The sequence below is a fragment of the Lipotes vexillifer genome, unplaced genomic scaffold (genome assembly GCF_000442215.2).
Source record: "Lipotes vexillifer unplaced genomic scaffold, Lipotes_vexillifer_v1.1 scaffold629, whole genome shotgun sequence".
NCBI classification, from domain to species: Eukaryota; Metazoa; Chordata; class Mammalia; order Artiodactyla; family Lipotidae; genus Lipotes; species Lipotes vexillifer.
The window spans coordinates 2,911,909-2,932,191 of NW_006774188.1; the positions used below are offsets into that span (position 1 = coordinate 2,911,909).

The 20,283-nt window shown below is 54.8% G+C and overlaps 1 protein-coding gene across 1 annotated transcript in view; it reads left to right on the forward strand.

Moving 5' to 3' along the window:
* SPTB (spectrin beta, erythrocytic) overlaps positions 1-20,283 on the forward strand; it is a 67,647-nt gene that overhangs the window by 33,410 nt on the left and 13,954 nt on the right. The window contains exons 15-29 of the mRNA XM_007449031.1: positions 3,354-4,110; positions 4,578-4,780; positions 4,871-4,961; positions 6,428-6,574; positions 7,948-8,211; positions 8,592-8,798; positions 9,240-9,329; positions 13,006-13,284; positions 13,861-13,991; positions 14,925-15,129; positions 15,403-15,777; positions 17,155-17,399; positions 18,511-18,649; positions 19,104-19,188; positions 19,988-20,184. Coding sequence (XP_007449093.1) covers positions 3,354-4,110; positions 4,578-4,780; positions 4,871-4,961; positions 6,428-6,574; positions 7,948-8,211; positions 8,592-8,798; positions 9,240-9,329; positions 13,006-13,284; positions 13,861-13,991; positions 14,925-15,129; positions 15,403-15,777; positions 17,155-17,399; positions 18,511-18,649; positions 19,104-19,188; positions 19,988-20,184 — 3,415 coding nt within the window. The remainder of the gene's footprint in view (positions 1-3,353; positions 4,111-4,577; positions 4,781-4,870; positions 4,962-6,427; positions 6,575-7,947; positions 8,212-8,591; positions 8,799-9,239; positions 9,330-13,005; positions 13,285-13,860; positions 13,992-14,924; positions 15,130-15,402; positions 15,778-17,154; positions 17,400-18,510; positions 18,650-19,103; positions 19,189-19,987; positions 20,185-20,283) is intronic.

A 20,283-nucleotide genomic window follows, 5' to 3' on the forward strand; every position in this document is an offset into this window, starting at 1 on the left:
CCCCTGCATCGGCAGGCGGACTCTCAACCACTGCGCCACCAGGGAAGCCCCTCTTCAAGTATTTTTAAAGACAGTTGTCATTCTTCACCCCATCCACAGTCCTGCCTCCAAGTCGCTGCTGTTCTCTCTACAGAGTGCATCCTCCTCCAACTACGTAGTCTAAATCATGCTTGTTTTTAGGCCAGTCCAGGTTCCTCTCCTTCCCAGTTTCCAGGATGAAAAAGTATCTTTCCCTCCCTTGACTGGCTTAAAGCTTCACATTCTACCTTGTGTTATAATTACTTTCGTCCTGAAGAACTTTTCTACTAGACTGTAAGCGAATGAAGAGCAGTATCTTTATATATTGTCCGCAGTGCTCTGAGCACCAAGCATTTTGCTGTCTGAGGTTCCCTCTCTTCAGAATATTCTTTTCCCCAATATCCACTTGCCTTAGTCCCTCGCTCAGATCTCAGCTCACGTGTCAGCTTCTTGGAGCAGCCCGCACTGTCCACCCCATTCAAAGTATCACTACCTCCTTCCCATCCAGCTCCTCTGCCTCCATCCTGTTATCTTGCTTTCATTTTTTCCATTGTACTTGTCACCACCTGATAGACTAAACACTTATTTGTCTCTGCCCACTCGAATGAGAGCACTTTGCTTTGTTCGTTGCTACATGCCCAGAGCCTTGAAAGGGGCCTGGCACAAGGCACTTGGTAGTTGTGTGATATAACACAGTGAATGAGTGACCGAGGACAAAATTGAAATATCTTCTGCCAGGCTCGGCACACATGAGTCATTCAAACACTTACTGAATGTGTGATTACCTCCCACCGCATGCATTCTAGTTGACCAACATTTTCTTAACAATCTTGGGCCCAGGACCAAACCTGGACTCCTGACATGGTCTGGCCAGTGCTGCCTAGAGCAGTTCTATCAACTGCCTCCCTTTTGGAGATGGTGCAGTGGAGGGGAAGGTGGGTTTAGGAGGTAGACTAGACCCAAACCTCACCCTGTCCCCTATGTGGGCTCTGCCTGGTGGCTGCAGTGAGGCCACACCAGGAAAAGTCTGGAAAATCGCCATGGAGCCACTTGCCCAGGGGCACGGCCAGACCCTCTCCTGTGGCTTCTGGATGGAGCCAGGAGATCTCACAGCCCTGGAGTGCCTCATTATCCTTTCACAGTGGTTTCAGACCACGTTGGAGGAAATCTGCTGCTGCTTTCCCTTGAGGTCCAGCCTCAGCAGCATCCGTGCATCAGGCACAGAACTACCCAGAGTTGAGGGACTTCACGTTTGGACTCTCCCTCCTCTCTTTCCTGGAATTCCCAATCCTTCCTCTGGGCTCTTTCTCCTCTCTCTCTCTCTCTCTCTCTCTCTCTCTCTCTCTCTCTCTCTCTCAGAATTCCCGATCCTTCCTGGCCCATCTCCCACTTCTGTTTGCAGGCCTGTCTTCCACCCCCAGACTAGCAGCCATGGTCACCCTGGGAATGCCCACAGTATGCTCTGCCCAGCCCATCTGCCTCCTGCCTCCACCTCCATCCCCCAGTGCTGGGACTGCAAAGATGAGCGAGCTACTCGGGGCCCCATCCTTAAATAGATCACTCCCGTGGAGGCACTGGAGGTTTGCCCGTTGAAATACAGCTCAGATGACCACCGTGAGGTTGCTATTATCCCTCCTCACAGCTCCCTTGGTCCTCTCTGCCTGGTATGCGCTATGTATGTAGTATTTTATACTATCGTTTTGGGTGAGTTTGTCTTAATTTCTCTCTAAACCATACACTCCATGGAGCAAAGTCTAGCTATGACTGTATCCTCCCAAAGTCTAACATAATGCCTTCTACACTGTGGATATGCAAGAGAGTTAGGTTCAATTAGCAAATGTGTGCTCAGCATACTATCGTGTGCATCTAGATTACGGTGATGCAGGATGAGTAAACCTGGGTCCACGGGAGGTGTCCCTGGTGGTCTGGGCCCAGGCTAATGGGCAGCTATTTAGAAGAAGCTTACTGTGGGCTGCAGACCAACCCCAAGACCTCTGCCCAACATCTGCACCCTCCCCAGTTTCATTCCAGACTGCACATGAAGGTTAAGATGATGTTTTAATTATAATCCCAGCTTCTCCTTCCCCCTTCCTCTTCCTTTTCCTTCTCTTCACCAGGACTCTTTTGTTTTAGAACCATGGTGGCTTTTCTTAGGCCCTGGGCACTTGGAACTTGGTCTTAGGCATCTGTGTGTTTCCTCTGGGGAAGCTGGGACCCTGTGTCCTAAAGCATTCTTAAGGTTGGTAATGGGAGGTTTCTAATTATTTTCATTACAGGTGTACCTCGGAGATATTGTGGGTTCAGTTGCAGATCACCCCAATAAAGCAAATATCAAACTAAAGAGAGTCACACAAATTTGGGGGGTTCCCAGTGCATATAAAAGTTGTCTACAGTATACTGTAGTCTATTAAGTGTGCAACAGCATTATGCCTAGAAAAACAATGTACATACCTTAATTTAAAAATACTTTATCACTGGGCTTCCCTGGTGGTGCAGTGGTTGAGAGTCCGCCTACCGATGCAGGGGACACGGGTTCGTGCCCCGGTCCGGGAAGATCCCACATGCCGCGGAGCGGCTGGGTCCTTGAGCCGTGGCCGCTGAGCCTGCGCGTCCGGCGCCTGTGCTCCGCAACGGGAGAGGCCACGACAGTGAGGGGCCCGCGGACCGCCAAAAATAAAAATACTTTATCACTAAAAAAATGCTAATCATGTGAGCTTTCAATGAGTCATAATCTTTTTGCAATAGTAACATCAAAGATGTTACTGCCCACAAGTCACCACACAAATATAATAATGCAAAAGTTTGATATTGCAATAACTACCAAAAAGTAGTACAGAGACATGAAGTGAGCAAATGTTGTTGGAAAAATGCCAGGGATAGATTTTTCGACAGAGGGTCACCACAGACGTTCAATTTGTAAAAAACAAAAACTGTAATATCTGTGATATCGGTGAAGCACAGTAAAGCAAAGCACGATAAAACAAGGTATGCTTGTATTTTTCAAACTCTGGGGAAACTGTACGTTTGCCTGAAATTCAACTACATATAGAGCTTACATAGAGAGCATCATGTTCCTTTACTGATGGCTGGAATAACATCACAGCTCACCTCCTGCTGATGGAAAGCTCTGGTTGGCAGTTATGTTGTCTTGAGTAAAATTGGATAAACATATTTTACTCATGACAGTTTGTTGGATAGATGACTCTTTTGAGCGTGCAAGGCCTATCAGGAGAGACTCTGGAAGGGAAGTCTGGTGTCCCTTCTAAATGTGGAGGGGACACCCTGTGGGAAGCGTTACGGAAGAAGGTGTCTCTGTGTCCCCCGTCCCTCGGCAGGTGGCAGGAATTCCAGACCATGGTGTTGGAACGGCGGGAGGCTGTGGACTCGGCCCTCCGGGTGCACAGCTACTGTGTGGATTGCGAGGAGACCAGCAAGTGGGTGGTGGACAAGACAAAGGTGGTGGAGTCTACAAAGGACCTGGGCCGGGACCTGGCAGGCGTCGTCGCCATCCAGCGCAGGTTGTCGGGGCTGGAGCGTGACGTGGCCGCCATCCATGCCCGCGTGGGCGCCCTGCGGCAGGAGTCGCAGCAGCTGATGGAGTCACACCCTGAGCTGAAGGAGGACATTGGCCAGCGGCAGGCGTATGTGGAGGAGCTGTGGCAGGCCCTGCAGCAAGCCCTGAAGAGCCAGGAGGCCTCGCTGGGGGACGCCAGCCAGCTGCAGGCCTTCCTGCAGGATCTGGATGCCTTCCAGGCCTGGCTGTCCACGGCCCAGAAGGATGTGGCCTCCAAGGACATGCCCGAGTCCCTCCCAGAAGCCGAGCAGCTCCTGCAGCAGCATGCGGCCATCAAGGATGACATTGACAGGCACCAGAAGAGCTACCAGCAGGTCAAGGCATCCGGAGAGAAGGTGATCCATGGCCAGACAGACCCGGAGTACCTGCTCCTGGGCCAGCGGCTGGATGGCCTGGATAAGGGCTGGGATGCCCTGCACCGGATGTGGGAGAGCCGCAGCCATGCCCTCACCCAGTGCCTCGGCTTCCAGGAGTTCCAGAAGGATGCCAAGCAGGCTGAAGCCATCCTCAGCAACCAGGTAGGGCGAGGCATTCGGGGCCAGGAGCCAGGGGCCATCTCTCAGGGCAACAGGGAATTTATGTCGTAAGTCTGCAACAGTGCTACAGGGCTCAGGGACCAAATTATGCTTTTCTTGGACTCTCTCAAGCCACTAGTTCGGAGGACAGTCCTCTTCGTTCCTTATCATGTGCCCTTTCCAGTCCCGTGTCACAGACTACGTCTTGTTCTTGGGCCAGTTAGAGGCTAGTGAAGTGAATTTTTCCCTGGGTGGTTACCCTTCCATGTGGCTTTAGGCACCCTGTGGATCAGGTGCCCCCGAGTGGGGCTGGGGGACAAGACCCAGGGAGCTCTTCCTCCTTCCACAGCTCCAGGGGGTGCCATTCATGCTGTAACCTGCATGGCTGCACATGGTGCGCCTGCCTGGCAGGTGCCCTCCCCGCCTCCTCAGCTTGTCTTCATGCCTGTTCTGGAAACTTGCTTCAACAGGAATATACTCTGGCTCACTTGGAGCCCCCAGACTCCCTAGAAGCTGCAGAGGCCAGGATCCGGAAGTTTGAGGAATTCTTGGTGTCTATGGAGAACAACCGGGATAAGGTTTTGAGTCCTGTGGACTCTGGAAACAAGCTGGTAGCTGAAGGAAACCTCTACTCGGACAAGATCAAGGAGAAGGTGCAGCTGATTGAGGACAGGTACCCTCCGCCCCTAGGGTCACGGGGCCCGGTAGGGTGGTGGTACAGCGCTCAGCACCATCGTGACTGTGGCTCCGGCTTCCCTTCCAGGCACAGGAAGAATGACGAGAAGGCCCAGGAGGCCTCAGTCCTTCTGAGAGACAACCTGGAGCTCCAGAACTTCCTGCAGAACTGCCAGGAGGTGAGGCTCCAGCCAGGCTGGCCACTTTGCAGGAGATTCCTTCTAGAAGCAGAGTGTCCTAGAGGTGGGAAGTCCTTTCTAGACTCAGGAGTCTGGATTCCATAAGTGGGGAGCTCTGGGCACTTGACAGCTTAAGTCCTTCATCCTCTAGAATCTTTGGTTCCACAATTTCTTTTTCAAATCTGTAAAGATATCTTCTAATTTGTCAAGTCCAGGGCAGGCTTTCTCAGAAAGTGGCCTGAGTCACCTAGGGCTCTGGTCAGGGTCGGCCTGAAAGTCACGTGACCTGTGCATTCATACGGGGCCCCCTGCTTACAAGGGCCCCGTGTTTAGTTTAATGCTCTCCTGTTGCCATCTTGAAATTCTTTTTTTTTTTTTTTTTATAGTTTTCCTTTAGCAGATTCTACTTTCAAAAAAAAAATTGGTTTTACATCTTTCTTGGAGTATAATTGCTTTACAGCGTTGTGTTAGTTTCTGTTTTATAACAAAGTGAATCAGCTATATGTATACATATATCCCCATATCCCCTCCCTCTCACGCCTCCCTCCCACCCTCCCTATCCCACCCCTCTAGTGGTCACAAAGCACTGAGAAATTCTTAATAATTTTGAACATTTCCATTTTGCACCAGGCCCTGCAAATAATGGAGCCAGTCTTGGCTCTGGTTAGATGCAGGCTCCTGGGCCCCACTTGGGCCCAGGTGAACCAGAACTTAGGGGGTGAAAAAGAGCAGCATTCTCAACCAACCTTCTGGTTGGAGAACTGCTGACCCAGAAGCTCCTCGCTCAGCCTGCGGAGAGCTGTACGGCAAGGTCTTTACCCTGCACTCCTAGGTCCTTCCGTGAACAGTACTTGCATGTGGAATGGGGCTTCCCCTGACTTCTTTCTTGCTTCCATCCTCATACCCCTTTCCTCTCAACCCAAATGACTTTGTTTTCACCCACCTCTGCCCCTGGTACCAACCAGGCTTGTTATGGTGCCAGGACATCTTGGAAACATCAGAGGCTCATCACAGTTCTTCCTTCATTGTTAATTATAGGATCTGCCTTGGCTTTTTCCTCAGAGAACATTTTCTCCGTGTTTATCAATGATTTCTCCCCCTACTGCCAAAGGGTTGATTTATCCATCCATTCAGTGGACACTTGTTGAGTTCCTGCAGTAGGCCAGGCCCTGTCCTCGGTCCTGGAAATGTGGAGAGAAGTATAAATATACCTGGTGTCATACTGCACACACTCTAGAGGGGAAGACACAGTAGTGCCTGTATTTTAACCCTGAGACAACGCAGGTTAAGTTTCCCGTGCTGGGAGTTAGGGATCCAGAGTTGGAGGGGAGTGTACTCTGCTGTGTTCATACTTCCTCCCCTTGGTCCTCCTCTTCCGGAGCCAGAGGTGGGCGGCACTCCTGCCCTGAGCCCCTGGCCAAAGAAGGACACTCGGGGACCATTGAACCCACTCTTTCTGCCCACAGCTCACTCTCTGGATCAATGACAAGCTGCTGACATCTCAGGATGTCTCCTATGATGAAGCTCGAAACCTTCACAACAAATGGCTGAAGCACCAGGCGTTCGTGGCAGAGCTGGCTTCCCACCAGGGGTGGCTAGAGAACATTGATGCAGTGAGTAGAGCGAGCATTTGGGCTCTCTGCTCGGATGCTTCCCTGAGCAGCGCTTCACACAGGGCATGGACACTGGCCTGCAGCTTGCTGGACGGTGTAGAACCTGGGCGTGAAAAACTTCTCCAAATAGTAGTTAAACCTTCAGAGCTCCTGATACGTCCAGTCTTATAAAACCCGGTCAGAATGGCTGCCTCCTCTGGGTCACCTGAGTCTGGGGACAGTCCAGGACACTGAAGACACAGAGTCAGAGCCTCAGCTTTCAGTGCTAGGATGGCAGTAACCTCTGTCTGCCTTCCATCATCCACACCAGGGCCCCACGCTGTCCTGCCCAGGGGCAGGGGAATATGTGAGATGGGCAGAATGGGCCAGGGACTACTGACCCTCACTGTTTGGATGAGCAGAACCACCAGGGAGTGGTCATTCATACCAAGGGTCCCCCTGTAACAAGCTTGCCCAGGGACCCGAGTCAGAATGTGGCTGGAGTTAGATCTGGGAATAGGAAGGGAGGTACCTCTGCCCCTCCCTGCTGTGGCTATCTGGAAAAAGTGGGCCTAGGGCCACACAAGGCTGTGTCCATCGTGGCTAAGGGTGCAGGCTCCGAGCCAGGCTGTCTGACTCCTCAACCTCCCTGCGCCTCAGTTTCTTCATCTGTAAAATGAGGATAATAACGGTACCCACCCGAGGGAGTTGTGAGCATTAAAGCACTTAGAATATTACTTGGCAATTATTAGGCACTCAATAAATATTAACTATCATTAGCAAGTGTGTATTCCTAGGCCCAAATCATCTGTAACCTTCCGAAAAAGATACATTTATGTGGGTGAAAACCAGACAAGGCAAACTCAGCAACTAAAAGATATCACTGACGGTCAGAGCACAGCTTCTCGCAAGACAATTAAGAGAGGGTGAAGGAATTCCCCGGCAGTCCAGTGGTTAGGACTCTGCCCTTTCACTGCTGAGGGCCCATGTTCAATCCCTGGTCTAGGAGCTAAGATCCCGCAAGCTGCGCGGCACAATAAATAAACAAACAAACAAACTCACAGGGAGGTTTCCATGGTTGTTGTACCTGGGTGGATCTTGAATCTTTTTTTTTTTTTTTTAAATAACTAAAAATAAATTTTAGTACTAGCTGGTTCTTGTCTGCAGCTCCCTATGCTACAGTCTCCCTGAGTCATTTGCCCCAGACACGCTCTCCCTGTCCCACCTTCTACTGCAAATAACTGTGGGGGTGCAGGGTCTTTCAGCCGAGCCTCACCCGAGTTCTAGGCAGATCCTTTGCCTCACTGACCTCCCCTCGGTTAGCCCTTTGCAGCCACCTGGAACAAGGCGGCTCTCCAAGGTCAGAGGGTGAACTCTCCTGCTTCCCCACACAGGAGGGAAAGCAGCTGATGGAGGAGAAGCCCCAGTTTGCGGCCCTGGTGTCCCAGAGGCTGGAAGCCTTGCGCCGGCTCTGGGATGAGCTTCAGGCCACGACACAGGAGACGACCCAGCACCTCTCAGCCGCCAGGAGCTCTGACCTGCGCTCGCAGACCCACGCCGACCTCAACAAGTGGATCAGGGCCATGGAGGACCAGCTACGGTCGGACGACCTGGGCAAGGACCTGACCAGCGTCAACAGGATGCTGGCTAAGCTGAAGGTAAGTGAGCAGGTTGTAGACCGAGGGTGTTGGGATGGAGGGGGTCTTGGAAGCAAATCTGCGACCTGAAAGGGAGTCCCCGCCTGTGCCCTTAGCTGGGCTGGCTTTTATCAGGTCTCCCGGTTCACAGCCCAGCTCCTACCCTTTTGCAATGGGTAAGACAGGGAGGGATCCAGACGGGGTAATAAAAGTGTGCATGAGAAGTACAGGACGGACGCTCAGAGGGGCAAAAGATGAGGTGGGGGCAATCCAAGGAGACTTCTTAGGGGAGGCTGAGCTCAAACCAGGCCTTTGAGGATGGGTGGGATTTACACGATGAAGTGGACGAGGGGCTGCCCAGGTGCCAGGGCTGGTGCCGACGCTGTCCCCTTGTGTCCCAGCGCGTGGAGGACCAAGTGAACGTGCGGAAGGTGGAACTGGAGGAGCTGTGCGCCCAGATGCCCTCGCTGGGAGAGGAGGCAGGGCATGAAGACTTGAGCATCGAGAAGCGGTTCCTGGACCTTCTGGAGCCCTTGGGGAGGAGGAAGAAGCAGCTGGAATCATCCAGAGCCAAGCTGCAGATCAGCCGGGACTTAGAGGATGAGACGGTGGGTGGGCCGCAGCTCCCCCCTCCCCCAGCGGCTGAGCCGGCAGCTGTCATCGGGATAGCTGGCTGCTGCCCGGGGCAGTTCTTGGTGGCAGACGTCTGGTCATCTCACCGCCTTGTCTCATAGGGTGGTCGTGATGACTACGCGAAACGTCAGTGTAAGCCAGTGCCTTTTGAATGGTAGCTCGCTCGTGGACTTTGGGGCCAGGCAGACTTGGGCTCGAGATCCAGCTACGTTGCCTTCCCTCCAAGTGACCAGGAGCAAGTTATTTGGAGCCTCCGTTCAGAATAGCAAAATGCCCCCATTTTACAAAACCCTGATGGGGTGTTGGGAAGAGCTGGGGAGACACAGTGAGCAGAGCTCTGTCTGGCCCACGGTGAGTGACGGGGAAAGGGTGGCTGTGATTGTCGTCAGCTGTCCCCCGCCTTCTGGTCTCCGCAGCTCTGGGTGGAGGAGAGGCTGCCGCTGGCCCAGTCGACCGACCATGGCACGAACCTGCAAACGGTGCAGCTGTTCATGAAGAAGAACCAGGTGAGTCCTGCCACCTGGTCGGTCCCACCTGCCCCACGGAGGAAGCCCCAGCCCTGATCTGCACAAGGTCCCCAGCAGCACATAACAGATTATTGTTCTTTTTTAAAAAAATTATTTATTTAATTTATTTATGTTTGGCTGCGTTGGGTCTTCGTTGCTGCGCGCGGGCTTTCTCTAGTTGCGGCGAGCGGGGGCTACTCTCCGTTGTGGTGCACGGGCTTCTCATTGTGGTGGCTTCTCTTGTGGAGCGTGGGTTCTAGGCGTGCGGGCTTCGGTAGTTGTGGTGCACGGGCTTAGTCGCTCCGCGGCATGTGGGATCCTCCCGGACCAGGGCTCGAACCCGTGTCCCCTGCATTGGCAGGCGGATTCTTAACCACTGCGCCACCAGGGAAGCCCCAGGTTATTGTTCTTGTTGATAGCCACAGGGTCCCCAGTCTGTGTTTGTCTTCTCATAGCCGAAGGAGCAGCTTTGATGATGGCAGAGAGAATTCTGGGAGGACCACAGAGTGGGGCGGAGGTGAATGGGGCTGGGGGCTCCAGGTGCTTTGGGATTTGGGGCCATTCAGACCCATCAGGGCACAGGTGCGTGCAGGACCTGGAGGCCCTGGCCTGGGGTTTCACGTGCTTTACAGCTTCTGTATTCTGTGACCTCCCTGAGAGGAGGCTCTCAGCTCCTGGCGTCTCTCCCATCACTGCCTTGCTTCCAGAGCTAAGCTTGGCCTATTGAGTCTCCTCAGGGTAAGAAGGCCCCTGTTCTCTAGACACATGAGCATACTTGTGGGGCTGCAACGCCACGGGGAAGCTGCTAAACTCGGACTCTGAGCCATTGGAGGAAACATCCGTTGGCTGTTCTGCTTTCCCAGGCTGGATTGGGAATCTCTGCAGCCCTGGTCAGAATCCTGGAAGTGAGCAGATGCACTTCCTCTGTGTCAGGGCTGCAGGGGAAGCCTGCGTCCTCCAGGAAGGCCAGCTGCATGCGGTCATGGTCTGGCCACGTGGTCTGGCCAGTAGCTGGCCGTACCCCTGCTCTTGGGCAGAGAGTTCCTTCTGCCTGGTCTGCTCTCTGGCTCAGGAAGTGGCGGCAGCCGCAGCCTTGAGCAAGGAGCGTCTAGGAACTTAGCCCAGAGAAGAGCAGTGTGTCCCAGAGTGCCAGTCGGTACTGCAGCTCATTGGGGAAGGAAGGTCATGGCAGACGGTATGTCCTTCCCCCCAGCCAACGTCTGCTCATAGAACCCAGCAACTGTGCAAAGGCCTGAATGAATTATATTCAAAGAGGTTCCTTAAAAGCTCCCTCGAATGCTTTGCTTCTAGTTGGCATGATCAAATCACAGAGGTTCCGGTGGCAACACGTAGGGACCTGGGTTAGAAGGTGGCGGAGGCGGGGCTTCTGCTAACATCACACCCTCCAGTTAAAGTGGGGAAGACTGGTAGAAGACTATTCTCGGGGCCTCAGTTTCCTCAGCTATAAATTGAGCCAACTCTAGTCCTTCCAGCACTCAAGACTTTAGCCTCAATAAGGGTTATTGCCAATGATTTTCAACTCCCCTGGCTGAAGGTTGCTATTTCAGGAGAAGGGCAAGACTAATATGGATGGGGTTCCCCTTAACAAGAAGGGAAAGATAATCTCGTGGGAGAGCATGGCTGCCCCAGTAAAGACTATTTTAGGCTAGCCTTGCTAAAGCCGAAATCCCATTTTATCATTTCTTCTACTGCAGTGGTCAGTGTGCATCAGGCTCACCCGGAGGGCTTGTTAAAACACAGTTGACCAGGCTCCACCCTAGATTTACTGCATCAGACTCTGGGAGCAGAGCCTGATAATCTGCATTTCTACCAAGATCCTAGGCGGTGCTGATGCTGCTGGCCTGGAAGCCCACTTGGAGAACCACCACTTTAATGGCTGTCATTGCAACTAGAACAGAACCTGCAAGGTGCCACACGAAGGGTTCTCAACTCTGGCTGCACATTAGAATCACCTGGGGGAACCTAAAAACATACGAGTACCCAGGTCCCACCTCAGATCAATTAATAAGGATCTCTGGGGATGGGGCCCTGGCTGTGTCTGTTTTTCCCCAGTGATTCAGCCTGCAACCAGGGTTAAAAAGCACTGTCCTGCCTGGTCTGGCCCCTGCCTCCTCCCTTATCACTTTCGCCCCCCTTCACAGTATTCTAGCTTGCCTGGCCCTTTGGACTGTCCAGGCTTGCTTCCACCCCAGGGACTTTCTTGGCACTCGCTCTTCCCTCCTGCGTGCAACACTCATCCCCCAGATCTTTGTGGGGTTGCCCTCTCCTCATCATTCGTGTCTTACTCAGATGTCATCTGCACAGAAAACCCTTCCTGACTCCCCCAGTTAACGTGGCCACCACCACGCCTTGGAAGACAAATCCTCATCTCAGTGGTGTCTGCTCCTCGTAGTACCTGTTATATGCATTCGTTCATTTATTTACATGCTTATCATTTCCTCTTCTAGAGTGTAAGCTTTACGAGGGCAGGGGTTTTGTTTATCTTGTTCCCATATTGTCCCTAGAACCTAGAACAGGGCCTGATACATCAGAAGTAATAACTGTGGGTTGAATGAATGAAGTCAGGGACAAAGATGTTCTAAGTAAGCATATACTGCACAGGGGCCTAGAAAGGAATTGCTTAAAAGGAGAGAAAGAAATACCTTTGTAGGATATAAGATCTCAGGGAAAGTAAGGAGGCAAGCGGAGCTGACATCACCGGTTGTTTGACTACAATTGCAGAGACCACGGGAAATTGTCAGAATCGAGATTCTGAGCATCAAGTGTAAAGATGCATTTCAGCAAGTTAGGTGACTTGTGGGTATTGCTAGTTCTATGTGTTTTAAATGCTGACAGTCAGAGCACAGCCTGTGTGTACTTCTCTTACCCCCCGCCCTCTAGACAGTTTTCAAGGCCATGGGAAATTGTAAAAAGGGAGGAGATGGGGGGTAAGGAGCCAAAAGCCCTCGTGCAAGGAGCAGCCGGGCTGGGGCCTCTAGGACCCAGAAAGCGAGTGACAACATGTCCCGGCCCCCTGAAGATAAAGGTGACCCATCACCAGAGTGGGAAGAAAATGCCATCTTGGTGACCAAAGGCTCAAGCAGGAAATAATACAAAGCTCACAGATGATTTGAGAAATAGAAACAGGGGAAAACAAACCGAAATCCTAAACTCTGACCAAGGAGCCACTGTCAAGTATTGTTTTATACAGAGTAAAAAAGCTGCTAAAATCAGATCTCAAAAGGCCATTTAAGAATCGTTTTCCTCTCCTCCAGCTTAGCTCTCCACGTACAGCTAAGAAATCAAGCTCTGCTGAGACAGGAGGTGTAGGGAGCCCTCAAGAGCACATGTGGCTCCGAGAGAGCCATGTTCAAACCCCACTCTGCCACTCGCTGTCCACAGTCACCTAACTGCTGGTGTCCAGTGCTGTCCACAGTCACCTAACTAACTACTGGTGTCCAGTGCTAACCTCAGAAGGTCATGGTGAGGGCCAGAGGAGAATGAGGTGGCAGGCCCAGCACCGTGCTGGGCACCTGGTCACTAGCAGTCTTTATGGCCACATCTGCTCCGCTCAAGCTTCCCCAAGGGGTGCAGGGCGAGAGGTGCCAGGGTGTGATCCTGGGCTGCCCTGCACGGTGGGAAGACCAGCCCCTGAGCCCTTCCCCTCTGGCCGCAGACGCTGCAGAACGAGATCCTGGGCCACGCACCACGGGTGGAGGACGTGCTGCACAGGGGGCAGCAGCTGGTGGCCGCGGCCGAGATCGACTGCCGAGACGTGGAGGAGCGCCTGGGGCATCTGCAGGTCTCGTGGGACACACTGCGGGAGACGGCGGCCAGGCGGCTGCAGCGCCTGCGGGACGCCAGCGAGGCACAGCAGTACTACCTGGACGCGGGCGAGGCCGAGGCCTGGATCAGTGAGCAGGAGTTCTACGTCTTCTCCGACGAGACCCCCCAGGTCGGCTCGGGCAGGGTGCCAGGCTGGGCGTCAAGACCAGCCCAGAGGAAGAGCTGGGTGGAGGTGGGCAGTCAGTGGGGAACCTGTAAGGCCAGGTGTGTGAGGAGTGAGGGCAGGCAGAGGGTGTATGAGGTACCCTCCTTCTCAGGATGCCCCTCCTCTCAAGAACATACAGTGCACGTACTGCAGCCAGGCGCCCTGTTTGCCAATTAGATTTGCTCTAACACAAGCATTCTTCACCTATTTTGTGCCATGGATTCTGTGCAGATGAACTGCTGCGGGAGGGGGTGAGAGGTGAGCGGGTTCTCTAAAAGCTGGGGTGATACAGGAAGTTTCCATGGGGACAGAGGTTGGATCTGGGCTGGGAAGGGTGGATGTCAGACGAGAATTGAGGGTGACGAATGGAAGGTAGGGTGTAGGTGTTGCCGGGCAACGGGAGGAGAGGGGAGGGGACCGTGGGCAGTTCTCCTGTGGGTGTCCCGCCAGCCTGGCCCTCCCCCATCTCGGGCACCTCCAGGAGCTGGGCTGTAACCTGGGCCAGGTGAGCTCGTGCCCTGACAGTCCGCTGCCTCCTAGGATGAAGAGGGCGCCATCGTGATGTTGAAACGGCACTTGCGGCAGCAACGCACAGTAGAGGAGTACGGGAGGAACATCAAGCAGCTGGCCGGCCGGGCCCAGAGCCTGCTGTCTTCAGGCCACCCCGAGGGGTGCGTGTGCCTCCTGGGACAACTTGGCCAGATCCCGGGCATCAGGCCAGGGGCCCCACCAACCAGGATCCCTTCAGGTCCAAGGCGGAAAACAGGAACAGTTTTCCCGAAAACTGTGGGTTTGAGAAAACTGCCTTCTGATTGGCCCAATTCCCTTTTATGTTGTGGTTTTGTGTAACTTCACACAGGGCTGACTGAAGCCTGGTTTGCAAAGAGATTAGGAAATGGAACAGCAAAACTACCTTCTTGGTGAACAGAGAGCTCCAGTCTCTTCAAGAGTTAGTCTAAAGCATCTTTCAGCATAGCCTAAATTTGCTTTTCTTTTTGTGGTCCAGACGCTACCTCAGGATCTCACAGTGTCTCAGTGAAATCATTATACACCCATCTACACTGTTCAGTTGTGTGGGTTTTGCATAAATGGGAGCCCACTGGGCCAGACACCTCAGGCCACCCCCAGTCATGGCCCTGTCCTCAGTCACCTTCAGGGCACCCACAGCAGCTGCCTCAGCATCTCCCAAGGAGCCCCAGGGATCGAGCCCCTGGTATGGCATGCCCCTCCCAGAGGAGCTGAGCAGGGTCTGCTGCTGGTGGAGCCAGGCTCAGCCAGCCCACGCCTCAGCCTCCCTGGAAGAATAGCGGAAGAGTTCTCCATTTGCACTTGTCTCTCTGAGCTTCCCAGAGTCAGGGGCAGGGGCTGGAGGCACCCCCTCTAGGGGAACACATTTCACTATCCCCTGAAGCATCATGGTCTAAGGGATGGTTCCTTCTCTCCCCAGCTCTTCCCCGTGAAGAGCCATTCTGCCGTTTCTCTGAAGCTGTGCTCCGCCACTCGTCTCTGCCTCGGGCCTGGGGAGGAGGAGGCTGGCTCCTCTGATCTGGCTGCTCTGGGTTCTCTGTTGCCGTCTCTGAGGGCTTTCTTGTTTTGAATTCCAGGGAACAGATCATCAGACTTCAGGGGCAGGTGGACAAGCAGTACGCGGGGCTGAAGGACATGGCAGAGGAGCGCAGGCGGAAGCTGGAGAACATGTACCACCTGTTCCAGCTGAAGCGGGAGGTGGAAGACCTGGAGCAGTGGATCACGGAGAAGGAGCTGGTGGCCTCCTCCCCAGAAATGGGGCAAGACTTTGACCACGTGACTGTGAGTACCCATGGCCACCGCTTGCTTTGTCTCCCTCTAATGCAGTAGACCTAGGAGCTGTCGTGCCAGACACATACACACACCCGCCAGGTGCAAAGTGCCGCAGAGATGCGGGCTCCCCCGGTGCGAGCTCAGGTGCCCTGGGGAAGACGTGAGAGCCCAGCTCCAGGCAGTGGCAGGTGCCGCTGGGAGAGTCGGCAGCTAGTGTGATGACACGACCGCACCCCTGAGCCCTGGTAACCGGTAACCGCTTTTCTGTCTACCCCCGTCCAGCTGCTCCGGGATAAGTTCCGGGACTTTGCCCGGGAGACCGGGGCGACTGGACAGGAGCGGGTGGACAACGTGAATGCCATCATTGAGCGGCTCATCGACGTGGGCCACGCAGAGGCGGCCACCATCGCCGAGTGGAAGGACGGGCTGAACGAGATGTGGGCGGACCTGCTGGAGCTCATTGACACGCGCATGCAGCTGCTGGCCGCCTCCTATGACCTGCAGCGTTATTTCTACACTGGCGCCGAGATCCTGGGCCTCATTGACGAGAAGCACCGCGAGCTGCCTGAGGATGTGGGGCTGGACGCCAGCACCGCCGAGTCCTTCCATCGCGTGCACACAGCCTTCGAGCGGGAGCTCCACCTGCTGGGTGTGCAGGTGCCTCTCATCCCTGGCTGTCCCTCCACGCCTTCCCCATGACTAGCTTCCCTGGGGCGCAGTGTCAGGTCCTCTCCTGGCTTCTAGAGGGGAGACTTCTCGAACAGGCATCTCCTTAGAGAAGCAACAGCTCCGGGCAGGAAGCAGAGGCTTTCAGATGTTCTTCAGCTTCAACTAGTTCTTTAAACTGACCCTTTCCCAAAACCCGATGCAAAAATACCTTCAAATGCAATTTCTCTGGTTGTCCAAGTATTGCAGTATCATTAGTGAACATACATGTAGCACTTTTCTAGCACCAGGTACTGTCCTAAGCAATATACGTGGTCACTGAATCCTCAGCCTCCCTCTGAGGAAGGGAATAATGTTATCTGCCTTTTCTACATGAGGAAAGCAAGGCACAGAAGGGTAACTAAGTTGTCCAGAAACATGCAGCTAAGCAGTGGAGCCAGAATTCAGATCCTGGCAGTCTGGCTATAGACTCCACACCCTTAGCCACTGAGCTGTTCAGCCTTTCCCCATGGGAGCTGGAGGGGGGCCCAAGACCAGCCTAGACTCCCTCCTCCCATCATGGGTTGCCCCCTAAGGTACCTCCACAGGCCCCTAGGGTTCTGCAGAGTTCAGCATGATGGAAAGGGTGAGAGCAAGGGGCTCAGCTGTGGGGACTCACCGGGCCTCCAGTGGAGCAGGGAGAGCTGGGCCAGCTGTGCAGTCCTGCACCAACCCAGCAGGGTTTTGGGAAAGAACATCAAAGTAGGTTGGGCCCCTGGTTCACCAAGAAGGGGACAGCCTCAAGATCTGTCCTCCAGCTGGAGGTGCTTTGGGGGTACTGGAGCCCCTGTGGCAGGTACAGCCCCAACGAGGTCTCAGGAATGAGGCTTCACTGCCCTGGTGCCAGCCTCAAACAGGGGATGGCACCACGCAGAATGGTTAGGAACAGGGAGTTGAGAGCACGCCTCCAACCCCAGTTGCACCCTCTCTGAGCGTGAGTGACCTCGGGCCAGTCACTTAGCCTCCCTGTGCCTCAGTTTCCTCATCTCAAAAACAGGGATAATAATAGTACCTCTTTGATGGTGGTGTTGTAAAGATGAAGAGAGTAACAAAAAGTGTGTAGAGCAGTGCCTGGTACATAATTACTCTCATAATCATACGTCAAAGGGCACAGAGCCCCTCTCACTCCCAAATCCTCATCAGAGCCCAAGGGATGCTTTGGGTCAGCATAGGTGCCAAAGCAAGGAGCCTTCTCTCCAGCACCCAGTGGGTGGATCCTGCTTCCAGCACTGTCCTCGGGAGGGAGACTGGGAGGAGGCAGACACCCTTGCCCATCCCAGGCCCAAGTCGTGTCTGCCTGGAAAACTGTTCAGTTTTGCCCCATCACAGGTACAGCAGTTCCAGGACGTGGCCACCCGCCTGCAGACAGCGTACGCTGGAGAGAAGGCAGACACCATCCAGAACAAGGAACAGGAGGTGTCTGCTGCGTGGCAGGCGCTGCTCGATGCCTGCGCGGGGCGCCGCACCCAGCTGGTGGACACAGCGGACAAATTCCGCTTCTTCAGCATGGTCCGAGACCTCCTCTCCTGGATGGACAGCATCATCCGGCAGATCAAGACCCAGGAGAAGCCCAGGTGAGGGCAGCGTCCTCAAGGCAGCCCCGCACCTGGCCCACTTTGTCCCAGAGGCTGGCAGAGCAGGGTGCTGCTCCGAGGGTCTGCCCCGGAGGGACGTCCTGGACTGTGGGTGTGCAAGAATCCCCAAGGGGCACCTGAGGCTGGGTCCAGGGAGAATCTGAGTGGCTCAGCCGCCACCGGGAGAACCGACTATTCCAGACTAAAGGGAATCCTGAGAGTGGTGAGAAAGACATCTGTCGTTCAGATTCTACGGTGGGGGCAGGGGCCGTGGTTGTCAGTGAACGTAAGTAGTTTACACATTCAGAGTTGGGCAGGTCCAGAAGTGGTCCTGCTCTTCCCCCAGCACGGGCATATGGGGGCATTTCCCTAAAACTCAGGAAAGGAGCTCATTGCGCGTGAGGGGTGGGGGCAGGCACGTGGGCAGTCGGCCGGGATCAGAGCTCTCTGCACACTTCGTGCCCACCTCTGTCCCTCTGCCCCTAGGGCGCCTGTCCCTGTGGTCAAGCTTTTATATTTAACATCATTATTGAGCTATAATCCACATACCATACAATTCAGCCATTTAAAATGTACCATTCAATGTTTTGCATAGTCACAGTTGTACAACCATCACCACAGCATGTTTAGAACATTTTCATCACCCCAAAAAGAAACCCTGTACCCCTTAGCAGTCATCACCCCGCACTCCTCTGGCCACCACTAATCTGCTTTCTGTCTCTAAATTTGCCTGTTGTAGACTTTTCATATGAGTGGAATCATATATTATGTGGTCCTTTGTGACAGGCTTCTTTCACTTACCACAATCTTTCCAAGGTCCATCCATGTGTCAGTACCTCATTCCTTTTTATTGCCAAATTTAACATTCCCGGGCTTTTTTTGAGGTCACTGCACCCCCGTCCATGTCCTGGCCACTGACCAAGGGAGGACACTAGGGCGTCCATGTTCCTGCTGGGGCTGGGCAGCTGGCAGAGGACTTCCTGGCTGTCCAGAGAGAGAGGAGGGAGTCAGACTCCCGGGCAGGTAGGGGTCCCCCTCTGATCGGGACTTGGTGTCAGATGGGCCCGAGTCACCCAGAGCTTCCTTTTGCACCAAACGCCCGGCCCCGCAGGGACGTCTCCTCGGTGGAGCTGCTCATGAAGTATCACAAGGGCATCCTGGCGGAGACGGAGACCCGAGGCAAGAGCTTCAGCGCCTGCCTGGAGCTCGGCGAGGCCCTGCTGCAGCGGCAGCACCAAGCCTCGGACGAGGTGCGAGCGGAAGGCGGCGCAGGGACGGGCCCTCCCTGTCCTTGCCTCCGCTCCTGCTGGGCCAGACAGTTTCCTGGGAGGGAACCCATGGGCCAAGGCTTTCCTGGGGGCGGGGGACTGGGGCTGTGTGTAGGCCCGGGGATTATAGCTCCACCAAACCTATTCGAGGAACTGGCCGCTACTCTGTAGGGAGAGTGGGCTCATAACCCACCTAACCCTCACACGTGTGTGTGCTTTGGTCTTGGTGACACCCACTTCCTGGGTGAGCCCGTGGTAACCTCAGAGAGGTTAAGTAATTTACCCAAGGCTGCACAGCTGGCAAGTGGCAGGGCCAAGACTTGAAGCCAGGTCGGTGTGACAAAGCCCAGCAGGCTGTGCAGGGCCCCTCCGCACACCACCTCAGACAGGGGGAAGGGTTACCAGAGCCTAAGCCGTCTTCCCTTCCTCCCCACAGATCAGGGAGAAACTGCAGCAGGTGGTGTCCAGGAGGAAGGAGGTGAAGGAGAAGTGGAAGGCCCGCCAGGAGCAGCTCCACATGTGTGAGTGCAGCCTGGGAGCCAGGGAACCTGGGGCTGTGGGGCGGGGCCGGGGGAGGGGCCTGGGAGGGGTGATCACAACGTGGTGGATTTCCCCCACTGCTGGGGGAAGAAGAGCCTCCACAGCACCACTCGTCAGCAAAGTTCAGGGCCAAGGGCCTTGGGGGGGGAGACCCGACAGACACGCTGCTGGAAGCCTGCCTCTGACCAGCCAGCACCTGTTCCCTGTCCACCCTCTGCCCCACCTGTCCCCCGCCTCCTGCTTGGCCGGTGTCCCCGTAGAGCTGTGGCCTCTCCAGGGGTCAGGGTAAGGCTCTAGTGCGTCCCAAAGGTTTGATCTGAGGCGTGTGGGGCAGAGAAAGAACTCTGTTCTCCGCAGCTGGAAACAGGAGAGGTAGGGAAATTCCACCACCCAGGTAGGAGCCACAAGCCACAAAGACCTGGACTCTCCCATGGCTGCTTGTGCATGACTGTGTGAGTGAGACAGCCAGGGGCCGGGACGGGAACACTCAGGGCAGAAGCCTGTTCTCAAAGGGCGATGTCAAAACCATTTTGTTTTAGAGTTTGTTCTAATTCATGTGTTTTTCAAATATCACTATCAGTGGAGATGAGGTAGGGGCCCAGCACGGGGATGGAGCAGCCTCGGGCAGCAGGTCACCACTGAGCAGGGTGTCCACACGGACACCTACGTGGGCCTCGGCCTGCCCGCCAGCTCCGTGTCTGTCTGTGAGGGGCCCCGGGGTCCCGGCAGGATCAGACCGCTGGGTGCTAACAGACCCCTGGGCCATGTTGTCCGTGGCAGGGCTGGAAGTGTGCCAGTTCTCTCGGGACGCCTCGGTGGCTGAAGCGTGGCTGATCGCCCAGGAGCCCTACCTGGCCAGCCGGGACTTCGGACACACGGTGGACAGTGTGGAAAAGCTCATCAAGAGGCATGAGGCTTTTGAGAAATCCACGGCAGGCTGGGCAGAGCGCTTTGCCGCCCTGGAGAAGCCCACCACGGTGAGCCGGGAGGCTCGGGGCGGTGGGCAGCCACGCCTTGGTGGGGGGGGGGGTCCTCAAGGCAAGAAGGCTTCGGCGGGTACTGGGGGCCCGGGGGCG